The 14,952-nt window shown below is 55.2% G+C and overlaps 3 protein-coding genes across 13 annotated transcripts in view; 2 read left to right on the plus strand and 1 right to left on the minus strand.

The window, feature by feature from the left end:
• Positions 1–8,260, plus strand: part of RNF121 (ring finger protein 121) — a 79,873-nt gene extending 71,613 nt beyond the window's left edge. For 2 of the 3 annotated variants that reach the window (XM_061149317.1, XM_061149325.1), the window contains 3 exons: positions 2,673–2,806; positions 3,450–3,551; positions 4,936–6,204. In XM_061149317.1, the coding sequence (XP_061005300.1) occupies positions 2,673–2,806; positions 3,450–3,551; positions 4,936–5,056 (357 nt within the window). In that variant the 3' untranslated portion in view covers positions 5,057–6,204. Of the gene's footprint in view, positions 1–2,672; positions 2,807–3,449; positions 3,552–4,935; positions 6,205–6,790; positions 6,902–8,233 lie in introns of those variants that run through there. The other variant, XR_009693972.1, reaches the window with a different exon arrangement.
• Positions 6,763–10,686, plus strand: IL18BP (interleukin 18 binding protein). 3 transcript variants are annotated; one of them, XM_061149455.1, is made up of 6 exons: positions 6,763–6,901; positions 8,239–8,278; positions 8,610–8,695; positions 9,035–9,235; positions 9,837–9,960; positions 10,041–10,686. In XM_061149455.1, exons 3-6 carry the CDS (start codon positions 8,668–8,670, stop codon positions 10,291–10,293), a joined length of 606 nt encoding a protein of 201 aa, XP_061005438.1. In that variant the 5' UTR covers positions 6,763–6,901; positions 8,239–8,278; positions 8,610–8,667; the 3' UTR covers positions 10,294–10,686. The 3 variants fall into 3 exon arrangements, with proteins under 3 accessions (XP_061005438.1, XP_061005444.1, XP_061005450.1); XM_061149461.1 differs by lacking the exon at positions 8,239–8,278 and having other exon boundaries at positions 6,796–6,901; XM_061149467.1 differs by lacking the exon at positions 6,763–6,901 and having other exon boundaries at positions 8,272–8,695; positions 10,041–10,188; positions 10,407–10,686.
• Positions 10,687–10,976: 290 nt separating this feature from the next.
• The window catches only part of NUMA1 (nuclear mitotic apparatus protein 1), a 71,459-nt gene continuing 67,483 nt past the window's right edge, over positions 10,977–14,952 (minus strand). For 5 of the 7 annotated variants that reach the window (XM_061149295.1, XM_061149253.1, XM_061149271.1 and 2 more), the window contains 6 exons: positions 13,824–14,052; positions 13,106–13,242; positions 12,587–12,796; positions 12,317–12,433; positions 12,004–12,219; positions 10,977–11,683 (listed from right to left, as the gene is read on the minus strand). In XM_061149295.1, the coding sequence (XP_061005278.1) occupies positions 11,672–11,683; positions 12,004–12,219; positions 12,317–12,433; positions 12,587–12,796; positions 13,106–13,242; positions 13,824–14,052 (921 nt within the window). In that variant the 3' untranslated portion in view covers positions 10,977–11,671. The remainder of the gene's footprint in view (positions 11,684–12,003; positions 12,220–12,316; positions 12,434–12,586; positions 12,797–13,105; positions 13,243–13,823; positions 14,053–14,952) is intronic. The other 2 variants (XM_061149302.1, XM_061149286.1) reach the window with 1 other exon arrangement.

Consider the following 14,952-nt stretch of genomic DNA (forward strand, 5'->3'; position numbering starts at 1 on the left):
TCTCATCACAGCTAGTTTCTTTCCTTTCTGGGCTTTGGTTTCCCCAGTGATGGGGCTGCTCTGGTGTTCTGTGACAGTAACAAGCTCACCTTGGGCCACTTCAGACATTCTTGCAAGATGGTGAGGGAGGGTTGGATTCTTGGTGCATCTCTGCCTTCTACCCCTGAGGACTTTTGGGAGTCAGGAGAGGCCATTTCGCAGAAGGGCTGCTTGAAGTCAGAGAAGCCCCATGTGGAGTGGAGGTTGTGGCAGATGTAGCTGTGTCCTCCCTACTCCCTGTCCCAGCTCCTTCACGCCCACCCTTCTTCCACTGTTGTCCCTCAACCAGCTAACAGTCTGTGAAGTTTTCAGAAGACACTTGCTTGGAAACAAAAAACAGAGCAAACTCAAGTTAGGAAAATAACAGTACAAAAAAGGCTAAGTATAATCTATTTACCTTTCTAGGTACGGATCAAATTGTAATAATAAATACAGAAGCCTTTTAAAGAACTTTACAGTTTTGCAAGATATGAAAGTTCTGGAGATGAGCTGCAGATCAATGTGAATATACTAACTGACATTACCAAACTGTATACTTAAAAATAGTTAAGATGGTAAATTGTATATTATGTGTGTTTTACCATCATTTTTAAGACAATGAAAAGGAAAAAACAATAGTTTCAACAAATAAAATTCAAGTCTTTTATTCTTGGGATCAAGGGGAAATGCTTTGTAGCTATTGAACAATAAACCACCCGGAAAGTATGCAAAATTTTGAATTTCTTTTTGGAGCATGGAATTGCTATTCACTGTGATTAATCATGGTAATAAATAATCTTTTAAGGTATGGGCTTACCTTTTTTTATTATGTTTTGCTTTATTGCACGTCGCAGATAATTTTTTGTTTTGCTTTTTGCAAATTGAGGGTTTATGACACCCCTGCATCAAGCAAGTCTGTCAGCACCATTTTCCAACAGCCTTTGCTTACTTTGTGTCTCTGTGTCACATTTTGGTGCTTCTGGCAATATTTTGAATTTTTTCATTATTATTTGTTACGGTGATCTGTGGTCTTGGATGTTCCTGTCATAGTTGGGTTTTTAGACATAATGCTGTTGCACACCTAGTGGTAAGTAGAAACATAGCGTTTAAATGCACTGGGAAACCAAAGAATGTGTGTGACTCACTTTGGTGTGGCGTTCTGGAGTGGAACCCACAATATCTCTGAGGTTTGCCTGTTATATGTGTTCATTAGGGAAAATTTGAGTGCAGAAAAGTGGGCAAGATGAAAAACACCCATTTATAATCCTATGACCAAGACATCACTGGCATGAATATTCTCATGCATTTCCTTCTGACCTTTTGATTGATTTGCTTGCTTGACTTTACATATGGTACCAACAGTACTGTGCCTCCAATTTTGTACTCTGCTTTTGACACTTAATGTTGTATCTCAAGCTTCAGTTGACTCACTGCCTGTCTAGCCCCTTGAGTGGGTGCCACAATTTATTGAGGCATCCTTCTGTTGTTGGTCATTTATGGTTCTTTCCATTTCTTTGCTTGTTTTTGTTTGCCTTTTTTTTTTTTTGCTTTTTTGGGAAAGTATATGTAGCATAAAATTCACCATTTTAGCCATTTAAGTGTGCTATTTCCAAAATTTTTGATCATCCCAAACAGACCCATTTCCTCCTCTACCACTGGTTACCTCTGTTCTATTTTCTGTCTATGAATTTGTCCATTCTAGATATTTTATAGAAATAGACTCATGTATCAGTGCAATGTTTATCATTTTGTGTTTGACTTGTTTTACTTAGCATGTTTCCAAAGTGCCTGCATGTTTTGGCATGTATCAGAACTTCATTATTCTTGTGACTGAGTAACATTTCATTGGAGGGATAGACCCCATTTTGTCTATCCATTCTTCTGTTGATGGACACTTGGGCTGTTACCACCTTTTAGTTATTTGTGATTAATGCTGCTAAGAGCATTGGTGTATAAGTGTGTGGCTAGGCCCGGTTTTTATTCTTTAGGAGTATTATCTAAGAATGGAATTGCTGTGTCATATGGTATTGCTATGTTAACTTTTTGAGAGGTTGCCAGACTCTTTGCTTCTTTAGTTATAAATAACATTTAAATGAATATCTGTATGCATGAAGCTTCTTTGATATTTTTTTAAAAGAAATTTCTTTGAATTTCTTAAGGTGAAGTTAATGGGTTAAATGGTGTGGCAGTTTGAGACATCATGCCAAATGCTGTTCAGATGGGTTGAAGCTGTTTTACTGCTGCCACAAGTGCCTGAAAATGTCCTTGTCACCCAACCACCATTGCACCAGGTGTTTCACTGGTGTGCGTCTTGGAGAAGAGATGTTGCCCATCTGAGGGAACCACAGCGTGGCTTAGCTGACGTCGTTCCCTGTCAGCAGCCCTGAACCCTTCTCCCTGCCCGTCTCCTTGCCCTGATGATGACCAGACCAGTCTTCAGGTTCTGTCTGATCTGACTTCCCAGCCCATCTCTGGTCTAGTCCCCATCTGCCCCACAGAGATGAGGAGGATTGACAGTGAGATATTCTCCAGCTCGGGATCCCCCACCTGCCGTGTCACGTTCTCTCCAGAAGACCCCAGGCCTCGCTGGTATCGTCCCACTTTGGTTGATTCTCACGTCTTTTCTCTCTTTTCCTCCTGCTCTTCTCTCCCAGTTCTACAGCGAGTCGGGCATGCCCACCAAGCACCTCTCAGACAGTGTGTGTGCCGTGTGTGGGCAGCAGATCTTTGTGGATGTCAGTGAAGAGGGCATCATCGAGAACACGTATAGGCTGTCTTGCAATCACGTGTATCCTGCCTGGAGCTCCTGGGCTGCCTCTCTCACCACGTGCACACTCCAGTCAGGGAGGGAGGGGACCGTCATGACCCTGGGCATGCCATCCAGACCTTTGAAGGGAGGGGAGTCACATCTGGGTGATGTCCTCTGATAGGGAAGCCAATCCCAGGGAGTGGAAACGGCTGCCTCCTTTGGTCTTCCTCACAGATGTGAGAAAGTCTTTCTCACTCTTGGGTAAACAGCGTGTATAGCCTGGCCAGGTCAGAAGGGAGCCTCAGCTACACTAGCTGCTGCAAGTTTGGGTCAGTCACCAGGGAGGAGAATCCTCTAACTGGCTCCCTCAGTGTTGGAATCAGGTGCCCCTGAAGGGCACCTCTGACATTTACCACATCCTTACTCAGCTCCCATCCTATGCCGTGTGCTCTCCATTTTGCCCAGAGCGGCCCTGTAAGGCAGAGTTCATTAACCTCACTTCACGTATGAGGAAGCAGGGCCAGAGGTGTACATCAGCTTGGCCCAGATGATACAGCCGGTAAGAGGTGAAGCCAGGGTTTGAACCTCCCTCCAGAGCTAGGGCCTGGACACCGGGAAGCCCGTCCCGGGGCTGGAGTGCCATCCTCGCTGCCCACCCTTTCCCTTGACCCGTGGTGCTCAGATTCCACGAGTTCTGCATCCGCGGCTGGTGCATCGTGGGAAAGAAGCAGACGTGTCCCTACTGCAAAGAGAAGGTGGACCTCAAGAGGATGTTCAGCAACCCGTATCCTTTCTGGGGTCTCGTTGGGAGTGGGCAGTGGTGAGAAAGTACTGGCATGCATTCAGGTGGGTCTTGGGGTGCTCCTCCTGCCCCCAGTCTGGTACCTGCCCACTAGTCCATTTGGCTTGTGGTCTAGGGAGGTGGGTAGGATGTGGGGCAGGACCAACAGCTCAGCTTCTCACCATTCAGGATCCCTCAAGGGTAGACGGGTGGTGAGAGCAGCTTCCTCCGCCTGCCTGCTTACAGTGCACCTGGTGGCACTGTGCCAGGTGCTTTCCTTCTCTTAGCTCACTCAGTTCTCTAGAGCCTGTGACCTGGGTAATGGTATCCTACTGTTGCCAGTGAAACAGTTTCAAGGATGACTAACCTTCTCACGGTGACACAACTAACGTGCGATGCCTCACCTGTGACAGGCGGGGCTGGAGACCAGGCCTGTCCCCTCCACTTTGAACACAGGACCTGTGCTGCTCTCAGCTGCCCCTGCCCCATTTCCCCTGGATCCAGGGACCTCTCCCAGTTGCCCTTTCTCTCTGCATGGGGGTTTTCTGGCCCCTGGATACTAGCTGGGCTTTGGAGGGCCATGGTGTTCCTCTTTATGGTTCCTTGCTTGGTGCTTTTGGAGTCTAGTTCAGTAACTCCATGGTCAAGCTGAGGGTCAGGGCTTCTCTTTGTTCTCAGTACTGGGCTGGACTGTGGTTCCTGATGCCCTCAGAGGGACTCCCCACAGCCTTGTGAGGTCTGTGCTTCCGCGGAGCTGGATTCCCAGGCACCCTCTCCAGTATCTTTCCCGGCAGTGGATTGTAAAGTGGAGAGAAGGGATTCCTCTCCAGGGCCGCTTGGCCTCAGTAGGGCCCCCATGTTCAATGCCCTTGGATGGGGCTCCTTGGAGCCTCTCTACCAGGAGTTATCCCCTGTGACCAGCCTCTTGCCCTGCCCCTGTATGCCTCTGTCCCCACACTCAACCCCTTCCTTGACCTAGAAAACTTCCCATTTTGGACAAGAACCTTCAGGTTACCATATCTCTTTCCCCATCTTCCCGAAGAAATCTACAGCAGTCTCAGGCTCACTGGCAGTCCCAGCTTAGAGAGGGGTTCACGCAGAGCCCTCTCTGTATATCGGCCATGGAGAGCTTTATTTCACCACTCCACCCTCTGCCTTATCTGTCTGGTCCTCTGCACTGATCCCCTCTGCCCCACTTCCCCCATTCTCTGGTTTCAGCCCTGTGTTCCAACACGGAGAGGTTGGGCGGGGCTTTCTAGAAAGCACCTTTCTTTGTAGGCTGATTTCTGTGAAGCATCTGGAACGTGTAGGCAGACCCTCTTACCCATCCCCTAGGCCAGCCTCAGCAGCTCGAACATGTAGCCTGTTTTCTTTAACACACTGACAGCTGGGAGAGGCCTCATGTCATGTACGGGCAACTGCTGGACTGGCTTCGGTACTTGGTAGCGTGGCAGCCTGTCATCATTGGCCTGGTGCAAGGCATCAACTATATTCTGGGCCTGGAATAGTCAGGAAGAAGAACATCCACCCACCATGGACCTCAGGGCACTCTCCTCCCTGCCCTCCAAGACCTCCTGGGTGGGAAAGACTCAGAGGGGCACTGGGCCACTCAGGACTCCATCGGCTGTGTCCGGGCTGGGGAGGGAGGTGATGGAGAGCCAGCCAGTGGGGCTGTCAGCAGTGGGGGCTTTTTAAAAGAAAACTATTTTGATGAATATATTTAAAAACCTTTTTTATTGTGGAGCTTAGGAATTGCCCCAGTTCCTCCAGGCCTCACCTCCCTGCCTGAGCAGGGCAGGAGCAGAGCCACAACATTTTTGATGTAAAGGAGCCATCTTACTTCTGGCTGTGAGCCCCAGGCCCTGCCCTCCTTTTCCTTCCAGGTGTGGGGCTCGAGCCTGGTTCACTCAGTGAGGAAGGGCCAGAGAACTGTGGCCGGTGCCACTGAAGAGCACTGGGGGTGAATTGTCCTTCCTCCCGGTTAAGACCATGGGCGGGCCTTCCCTGCTCGGGGGCCATAGGTTGGTGGAGGCAAGTGAAACCCTGTCATGGCTTTTCCAGTGAGGGAAGCCCTGACCTCGGAATTCCCTGAGAATTTGTTGGGGAACCTGCCCCTAAGCAGGGCTTACTCAGTCAGGAACAGAGACCATCTATACAGAGCAGTGATTGAGGGCCACTTGTGCAAGCTGACGCTCTGCCCAGAAGTGGTGACATGTGCCGAACGCCACTGCCACATCACTTCCTTCCCTGCAAGCCCGAGTGAGCGTGTGTGTCTGTGTGTCTGCGGTGGAGGGACTGTTAGACGTGAGACTTCTTCCTATAGTCACACGTTCCTCCCTTGAAGCTGCCAGGGGATTCCCAGCTCAAGGAATATCCTCATGTCAGCCCCGTCATCCCTGGGTTCTGCCTGGGCCCAGCAGCACGAGTGCTGGGGTGGCTGGGAAGAGGGTCAGGGCCAGGTGAGTATGGTGTCTGAAAAGGGGTTTCAGGTAGGCCCCAGCTCTGGTCCTAGGGGTTTTGAAGGAAGTAGGAAGGCAAATTTGGACTTTCCACGCTGGGTTCCTAGGGAATATGGCCCTTCAGGTGCAGAAGGAACCAAGCAGGATCTTGTCATCTGTTCTTAATAAAGCTCCGTGAGCTGGGTTGGAAAGCTGAACATCCATCTTGCTTTTCTTCTTCCCACCTCTTTCCCTGTGGTCCCCAGGCCTGCCTGGCCTCTGCTGCCTTTTTGCTCTTCCTATTTGAGAGCTGGGTCCTGCAAGTGGTGGGTCCTGTCCAACATCCCTGAGTGAGATGGCCTGCTGGGCTTCCGTCCTGTCACAGAAGGGGCCCTGGTTCATCACAGGGTGACTGTCCTCACGACCTGAGGTCAGTGCCCTGCTGCAACCACCCCTCTCCCCAGTCACTCTCTTACCCAACTGTGGCTTGCCCAACATGCCGCTCATGCCCATGGGCCCGTCCTCAGTGGATTGGGGCCTGGGGTCATCCTTTCACTTTTGTCCCTCCTTCCCCCACATTAGGGCTTCCCTAATGTGGCTCAGCGGTAAAGAATTCACCTGCAATGCAGGAAATGCGGGTTCGATCCCCGGGTTGGGGAGATCACCTGGAGAAGGAAATGGCAACCCACTTCAGTTTTCTTGCCTGGAGAATTCCATGGACAGAGGAGCCTGGTGGGCTATAGTCCAGGGGGTCACAAAGTCAGACATGACTTAGTGAATAAACACCCCCCCTCGCCACATCAGGTCATGTGAGGAGCCAAGGCCAGGCTCTCCAAGGCGCTCTCTCCATCCTTCAACAGTCCTGAGTACCATGACCTCCCAACAGCCCAACTCTGGCCTTATTTACACTCACAGGTAAGAGTCCTGTCTCTTCTCCCTCGCATCCCCACCCTCTTCCCCAGAGGACTGGGCCTCAGAAGCCCTAACGGTCTTGCCTCCTGACCTCCCTGCTGGAGACACTGGTGCTCCTAGGGAGGAGCTTCTCTGCGTCTTGCAGCCCAGAAGCTCCTGGGCAGGCGGTGGGGGAGGGACTGAGAAGATGTGAGCTGGAGCCCTGGAGAAGAGGAGTTGACTTTTAGTCTCTGACATCTAAATTGGAAATGTATGGTTTTTACACACACACAACACACTTGAGATTGCAGCCATGTTCCTGACGATTCTTCCAAACCTCATTCCATCTCTTGGCCTCCCTGGCTTTGTCTCCAGGACCCCATCCTCCTGATCCCAGACACTCAGGTCTGGTCCTTCATACCTGCTCTGTGGATCACCAGCCCTGGTCTCTCTGCCCCTGAGGCCACATGTGTGACCCTGACTTCTGTAGCTTTGTTGTTGCTCCAGCCAGTGCTGGATGTACCCACTCTTCCCTGGAAAGCACCCTCTCCTCCCCGTAGGGCCAGTGCTCCAGCTTGTGTTCCAAGCTTGTCTGAGAGGTTCCTGTGGAGGCCGGGATGTGTAGCTCCCACGGTGGGGCTCACGTGGGGCCAGACACAGCCGAACTGAGCTGGGGAGCTCCAAAAGGGGTGGCTTCCAGAAAACAGGGCTCTTCAGGGCTTCTTGGGAGCCAGGCAGGGGGAGACTAGACTTCCTGATGAGCTTAGATCTCTAGCTCTGGCCAAGGAGCTGGGATGACAGAAGTGAGAAGGATTCATGGGGGTGAGGGGCGGGTGTTGGGTGGAGGGAGTGGGGAGCCTGAGAAAGGCTAAGATGTGGATGGGCTGGTGTGAGTCTGAAATGGTCCACTTGATCCAACTTTGGGTCCCCAGTGCCTCAGACAGTTGTCCCCTTGAATATAGTGTGACTGAAGGAAGAAGCAGGACTTTTCTGTTCCCATAGAAGGGCAGAGTCTTGGGATGGAAGAATTCGTGTGTGAGAGACTTTCGTTAGTTCATGGCCCTGTGCTTGGAGGGTGAGGCTGAGGATGGTTGAAGACCCCAGGCTGATACCACCTGAAGAGCAGGGGGCCTGGGAGTGAGTGAGAAGGTTCCCGGCTGCGGTGAGCTCCAGCTTAGCAGAAGGCGCGGTGTGCAGGGACCTTCGGGACTAGGTGCAGACTGCTGTGGAGTACATGTGTCTGCTGGTGGCCAGAGCCTGCTCTAGATCCCCTGCTTAAATAAAAGTGAAAGTAAAATAGAAGGGGGAGGCAGTGCTTTCCCAGAAGGATTTCACTATCTATCCTGCCCTTCCCAGAACAGCTCTGGCAGCGGAGAGAATTTTTCCTCCCTTTGTGACTAGGTAAGTCCCTGGTCCTCTTTGGGCCTCAGTTTCCATCCTGTAATGAAGCATTTGATTGCACTAGTGACGAGTATAATGTTGATGGTAGGAAGAACTAGGGTGGGGATCCGCTGGCTTTGTTTCTAGGGGCTGGAAGAGCCTGTGCCTGATGCCGGTCCTCCAGGAGTTGTCAGTTGGGACAGGTGGACGGGGCAGAGTGGACAGTGCCTGGCAGCCCCCTGAAAACTCAGACTTAGGAAGGGGCTGTGGAGCCCACAGGAAGGCCGTACTACTTGTGCCTGGAATCTGTAGGAGAAGCCGTTTGTCACGGTTGCCTCCCCCGCCTTCCTAGAGAGGAAGTTGTCACAGATAAATAGAGCAAGGCACGGCAGCTCCTGACACAGTTCATCATGACCATGAGACACAACTGGATTCCAGGTGGGCCCTGGGGCTGTGCATGTACGGCTGGAGGGGGTGGGGTGCTGCCTGAGACCAGAGAGGAGCCTGACCCCAGGTGGGTCCCCTCGGCTGCTGTGCTGTGACTTTCAGCCTCTGGATGCTGCGCTCTGGCTCCATTCCAGGGTCTCCCTGTGCTCCATTCAGAGAGCCAAGAGCCAGGGCTGGAGGGGTTCTTCTGCCCCAGCGTTCACAGCAGAGCCAAGATTCTGCCAGACTTAATCCTGGCAGCAGCTCCGTCTCCAAGTAAGAGCAGAGCTAGGATGCCGAGCAGTCCCAGGAGGTCAGACAGCTGCTGACCTCTGACTGTCCTCTCCTCAGACCCTAGCCCTCTTCGGGCCCTGCTCCTCTGTGCCCACGTCATCTCCCACCTGGCCGGAGCCACACCTGTGCCTCAGGCCACCACAGCTGCCTCACCTGGGATGGCAAAGGATCCCTGCTCCTCGCGGCCCCCAGCGCTCCCAGCAGCTAAGCAGTGCCCAGCGTTGACAGTGACCTGGCCAGCAGTGGAAGTCTCACTGAGTAAGGACCTATTCTAATGGGATGGGAGGGCGCAGTGGTCTGAGGGCGGGGCTGAGGGCACAGTGGCACCAAGGGTGGGTTGCCCTCTGAGCATGCACCCTCCAACCTTGTGCCGCGTAGCCTGTCACCAACCAAGCAGCTCTGTTGAGCAGTGGGCATTCTCCCTCTCCCACCCAGCATCGCAAGTTGGTGCAGGGCTCAGCTCACAGCTCCCAAGATGCTGTCGTGTGGGATGGAGAGGCCTCAGAAGAACAGAGGACTCCCAGAGTCCTGACTGAGGTGGCTCCAAGCCCAGCCCTTCCTCCCAGGGCCCACTTGCCCTCTGGCCTTCTCAGTTGAGTGATTGCCTACTGTGCTGCCTCCTTGGCCAGAGCTCCTAGAGTCACTGAAGCTGGGTGCTAGAAACCCTGGGGCATTCTGAAGAAACAAGCTCAGGAGTCAAGGACCCAGATGAGGGACCCATCCCCAGATTCCTCTTGCTCAGCCTTCTCCTTGGACTTCCCATTCCAGATTCCTGAATCATGGGGCAGGGCTGGCAGACCATGGCAGAGGTGGGAGGGTCTGCTCTGCAGAAGGACTAACAGCCACATGTGCTCCCTAGATGGAACGCTGACATTGTCCTGTACCGCCTGCAGCCGCTTCCCCCACTTCAGCATCCTCTACTGGCTGGGCAACGGCTCCTTCATCGAGCACCTCCCAGGCCGGCTGCGGGAGGGCAGCACCAGGTGAGGGCGTGGTGGTGAGGCTGGCTGGGGGGAGGTCACCTGCTGCGGTCCTCTCACAGCCTTTCCTTCCTCTGCTCCAGGCGAGAGTACAGGGGCAAGTGGACCCAGCTGTGGAGGCCGTTGGTGCTGGAGGAGCTGAGCCCTGCCCTGCGAGATACCAACTTCTCCTGTGTTCTCATGGATCCTGGGCAGACTGTCCAGCGTCACCTTGTCCTGGCCCAGCTCTGGGTGAGGAACCCAAGGGAGGGCGTCCGGGACATAAGGAGCCCTGCTTCAGTGTGGGAAGGAAAGGGTGGGCTCTGCCCACAGCAGCCTCCAGCTGATGTCCACTGATTGCCTCAGCCTGAGGTGGCAACTAAAAGGACCAGGACTCAGGCAGGAGAGACACGGCCTAGGGGGAAGTTCTTCCCACCTTGGCCCTGATCCTGTTTGCTTCACTCCCCCAGGCTGGGCCGAAGACATGTGTGCCCCCTGCCACAGGAAGCCCCTCCCTCCAGCCAGGCCCCTCTGCCGTACCATCCCGACAGTGAACCCAAGCTCCACCGCCACCTCGTTGAAACACCACTTCTTTATTGAGGTCCAGGCCACAGTCTGCATCGATTTAATTTATTTGTTTACTCTGTGGGCTCCTGGGATACGGGCAGAGGCTGCTTCTGACCCACAGCTGTGTATCTGTCACCCCAGCAAGGCCCAAGGGGGGGCATTCATAAACCATCTTCAATGGCAGCATCTGACTTGTGTCCAGTCATTTATTCTTGAGGCCGTCGTTCCACCACAGAACACGGCTCGTGTGAAGGGGGAGTATGGAATGAGAGAAGATGCCACTCTGAGGACAAAACCAGATTCAGGGACCCAGACCCTCACAAGAGGCCAGCCCGTAACGCTCCTCAGGAGCAGAGGTCAGAAACAGAGTGGAAGATCCTGTGGCCTCAGAAAGGCTAGGAGAAGGGATTTGAGAGAAGGTAGGTGGTCTGGAGTTTCCCTGCTTCCCCCACACAGATCAAGGCATCTCGACATTCAAGGGAGAAAAAATAGACTTTATTTACAAGTAATAACATTTAGAAAAGATCCATCTCTGGCCCTTAAAAACCTTCCCATCACTCCAAATCCCACCCCAGCGCAAATCTGGGGAGGGTGGGCGATGGGAGCTGCCACTGAGGGCTGCCCCCCCCTCCCCGAGGTGCAGGGCCCTTCTCCTGGAAAAGAGCATCCTTTGGGCACCTGGGTCCTTGGGTGGATGGGTGCACCTGGGGGTGGGGTGCTCCCACTGGGCCACTGCCCAGTCCTGGACTTCAAGAGCAAGGGCCCTTGCAAGGCCCAGCGGCCAGGAGCAGCAGGGACCAGGGCCTGCTCCTCCAATGGTCCCTTCTAGATTCAGAGGCTGGGAGGACTGGCTAGGCCCAAGGACCCAGCCACACAAAGCCAGCCTCAAATCTGGTTACGATGGAGAAGTGACTTTACTCTAGGAAAACATCAGGAGGCAAGGAGGGAGAGGACCCAGACTGCCCAGGCTCTGGGCCACCCTTGAGGACACACCTGTTCACCTGGGGATGGGCCAAGTCCCGGCCAGGGTGTGGGCAGCATCACTGTCTCTAGGATTTTGGCCACTGTTGGCCTGGGAGCTGAGAGAAGGCACTGAAAGGGACAGGAGGAGGACCAGGCGAGGGCAGCATCAGGAACACAGGTGGGGCCACTCACTGGTACTGGCTCTTCAGTGCTTCGCCTGGAAGAGACGGAGACAGCTGCTCAGTGCCAGCCTGCGCCCCCTCCTGCTCCCACACGCCCAGACCAGGGTGGTCCCCTTGCAGCCCTGGACCCATCTACCGCAGGTTTGCAGGGGCTGAGCAGCTCTGGGTGTTTTATCCTCTGCTTTCCTCGATGAGGAGCAGCTAACCAGAGGGGAGCACCTGCTCTCAGCCCTCGCCCTCCAGGGGCCTACTCGGCCTGCCCAGGAGGAGCCCCGGGGTGGCTGGGTGGGGTCACCCGTGCTCCTCACTGGGTTTCTAGGAGCTGAACCCTCCCCTTCCCTGTCAGTGCCCGCACCTTGCCCTTGGCCCGGGGGGTGGCGGCAGCGATGGCGGCAGCAGTGGCGGCGCTGGCTGTGGTGGTGGCGATGCGCGGAGAGCGGCGGGTCCCGCTGCGGGGGTTGGGCGAGGCTTTGGAGGGGGCTTTCTTCGAGGCTGCCTTCCGCAGAAGGCTGTTCCCAAGCTTCTTGGGCGTGTTGAGGATGCTGAAGGCCATAGACTGGCGGCGGTCAGCCTGTTGGGAAGGGCTGTCAGACCGGGCCACCACTGGCCGCAGAGCTGCTCTCGGGCTGCCTGGGCCCCTCCGGGTTCTCCCTCAGCCCCTGGCTCACCTGTTTAACCACAGCTGGAGCTGCCTTCTTCTGGGCCTCGGCAGTGCTCTGTCTGCGCCCTTCATGTCGGTCCCGGGGGGTCATGGGGCGCGGAAAACAGGTGGTGGCCTTCTTTGACTATGGGGAAGAGAACCGTTAGGCCGAGAGCACAAGAGACAAGTAGACCGTGTCCAGCCAGCACCTGCCTCCCTCCTGCACCAGGAGACTCCCCGCTAATATACTCAAAAACGTGGCGGCCACCAGAGGTGACAAAAGTCCCAAGTCACCCACCTCGGGTGTGCCGGGACCCTGGTGGGTCTCTGAGGAAACCCGCTTGCGCTGCTGCCGTGTGGTGATGCCGGCGCCCTCAGCTATCTGGGTTGGCTGCATGCTGGCTCGGCGCAGGGTCTCCCGGGGGTCGCCGGTTTTTATCTCCTCATCTGTGATGGCAGGCAGGCTCAGGGAAGGCTGTGTGGGGTAGAAGCGGTCGGTGGACCCGAGCTGTTTGGAGATGGAGCAGGACTGCCCTAGAACTCCTCACTGGCTGGGCATCTGGAGCCTTCCTGTTGCAAACGGCTCCCCTCCTGTTGTCTTCCTGCCCATGTCCTGCACCACAGCCTCAGAAGCCATCCCTGGAGACCTCTGCGAACTCCTGCCCTCCACAGAACCTCCTCCCGAGTTCCTCCCTGTCGGCTAGTTGACCAGAAGCAGGCCCCTCTCCTCGGCAGGCCGGGAAACTGGGGAGGGATGTCCAGGAGGAAGAGGGAAGCCAGCAGGGGCGGGTCCCTGGCAGGGGACCCCAGAGCTCACCCTGGACTCCAGAGGGTAGCAGGTCTTCAGGTGCGGTGGGCATACTCGGTTGCGCTGCTGCAGCTCTGCAATGCGGTTCCAGTCATCCAGCTGTTCGGGCTCGTCCTGGCAGGTGCCCACATAGAAGCTGTTCCTGCCTGTGGGGGGGTGGGTGTGGGCAGGGAGACAGCAACAAGCAGGGCTGCAAGGCCAGCACGAGAGGGTGGAGGCAGCACCCTGCCGGCCTTGGTGCCACCACTCCCGTCCTGGCCCTTGAACTGCAGCACCCCAAGGTCTGCTCTGTCCATGCTGCAGCTACGGGCACGTGGCTCACAACCATCTCTTCCCTGGGGACTGGCTCCCTGCCTCCTCCCTGGGGTCCCATGCAGAGGTTGTGACACCAGAAGAAACTAATGGAGGGCCAGGAATCCATACCCAAAGCACTCCCTGAAGGCAAGAGCCTCGGAAAGGAATCTGAGGATAGATCCCTGGCAGTCTGGCCCCTGGCAGCCCCTCCCCACCTGAGAAGGGGCCAGAAGCGCTCCTGGGTGGGGAATCCCGGCCCCACATGAAGCGTTTGGCTGAGAATGACGTCAGCCTTACTGCCTAGCACAGCCCCTGGGTGAACAGCAGGCAGGAAGGAGACAGGGCTGGGTGCTGGATCGCGGCTTGTCCTCTGGCGTGTCAGGATCTGTCCAGTTTCATGTTCGGGGGTGTCAGGCCCCCACAGTCCCCTCACCTGGAGGGGCCCCACTGGACATCCCAGCCTGGGAACGGCGGGCGGAGCTGCGAGTGGTGGGCCGGTAGCCAGGCAGGCTGAGCAGAGTGGAGTTGCCATCGTCGGGAGAGCCCAGGCGGGCTAGAGACTGGGTGGAGGAGGCGGCTCTCGGGCCGGCCTGGGAAGCAGGCGCTGACTGTGTGCTATAGAAGGAGGAGTTGGCACTGTCTGGATCCTCCACATCCAGCTTCTGGAAGAGAAGACACATCTGCTGCAGTGGGGGTGGGCCCTGACATCCTGGGACATTCCTGGTGCTCACCAGCTAAGACTGAACCCAGTGCAGGGGGGTTCGATCCCTGGTTAGGGAACTAGATCCCACTTGCTACAACTAAGACCCCCCCGCCAAGCATAGCCAAACACATCAACATTAAAAAAAAAAAGCCTCCCATTTCCTTTCCCAAAGCGCCTCAGATCCCACGGCTGCCTGTGTCCACACTGCTTTGCACGGGGTCCTCAGCTGCCCGTCTGCAAGAAATGGGCCTTGTTAATCCCACACAAGGTGCTGAGGCTGTCAGGACTCCTGTCCATTGTTCTGTTGAGTCTATTAACAATGCTCTGAGGGAGGCTGAGCCAAGTGCCTCAGGCTATCTTAGAAGTGAGGTACAGGGGTGTGAAAGGACTGGCCTGAGGGTCACAGAGCTGGGGCTGGACCCCATGTCTCCTGAGTGCATCAGGCCTGTCCCACAGGTCCCTCTGACCAAGCGCAACAGGGGATCATCTTTTAGAATTTCAGTTTCTTGGTAGCTGAAGTGCTCCTCTCCTCTCTTTCCCAAACTCCTTGGGATGTGGAAACAAGGACCAGAGCCCCAGGCAGGCAGGCAGGCAGCCCCCTGGGCAGCACAACTATCTGTCACCCCGGGCGCGTGCTGGGAGGCACAGGCTGAGCGGCTTCTCTGCATTGTCCCCTTGAGCCTGCACAGGGTCTCTATTGTACACAGCACGGCGGCCTGTCAGGGGACAGGCAGCCGAGGCCAGCCCGGCCCCTTTCTACAGGAGGCCAAAGCAAGTCACCGCTCTGCTGCTCTCGTCCACGGGTGTGGACCAGTCAGCCCTGCCCCTCGGAGGCGATTTTGGAGACCTGATGGGGAGA

The sequence above is a fragment of the Dama dama genome, chromosome 1 (assembly GCF_033118175.1).
Source record: "Dama dama isolate Ldn47 chromosome 1, ASM3311817v1, whole genome shotgun sequence".
Taxonomy (NCBI): domain Eukaryota; kingdom Metazoa; phylum Chordata; class Mammalia; order Artiodactyla; family Cervidae; genus Dama; species Dama dama.

Excerpts from the sequence above, each read along its gene's own strand:
- IL18BP (XM_061149455.1), top strand. The coding sequence starts at position 8,668 with ATGACCATGAGACACAACTGGATTCCAG. Across the intron at positions 9,236-9,836 it reads AGCAGTGGAAGTCTCACTGA|ATGGAACGCTGACATTGTCC; the intron begins GTAAGGACCTAT and ends TGTGCTCCCTAG. Across the intron at positions 9,961-10,040 it reads CTGCGGGAGGGCAGCACCAG|GCGAGAGTACAGGGGCAAGT; the intron begins GTGAGGGCGTGG and ends CCTCTGCTCCAG.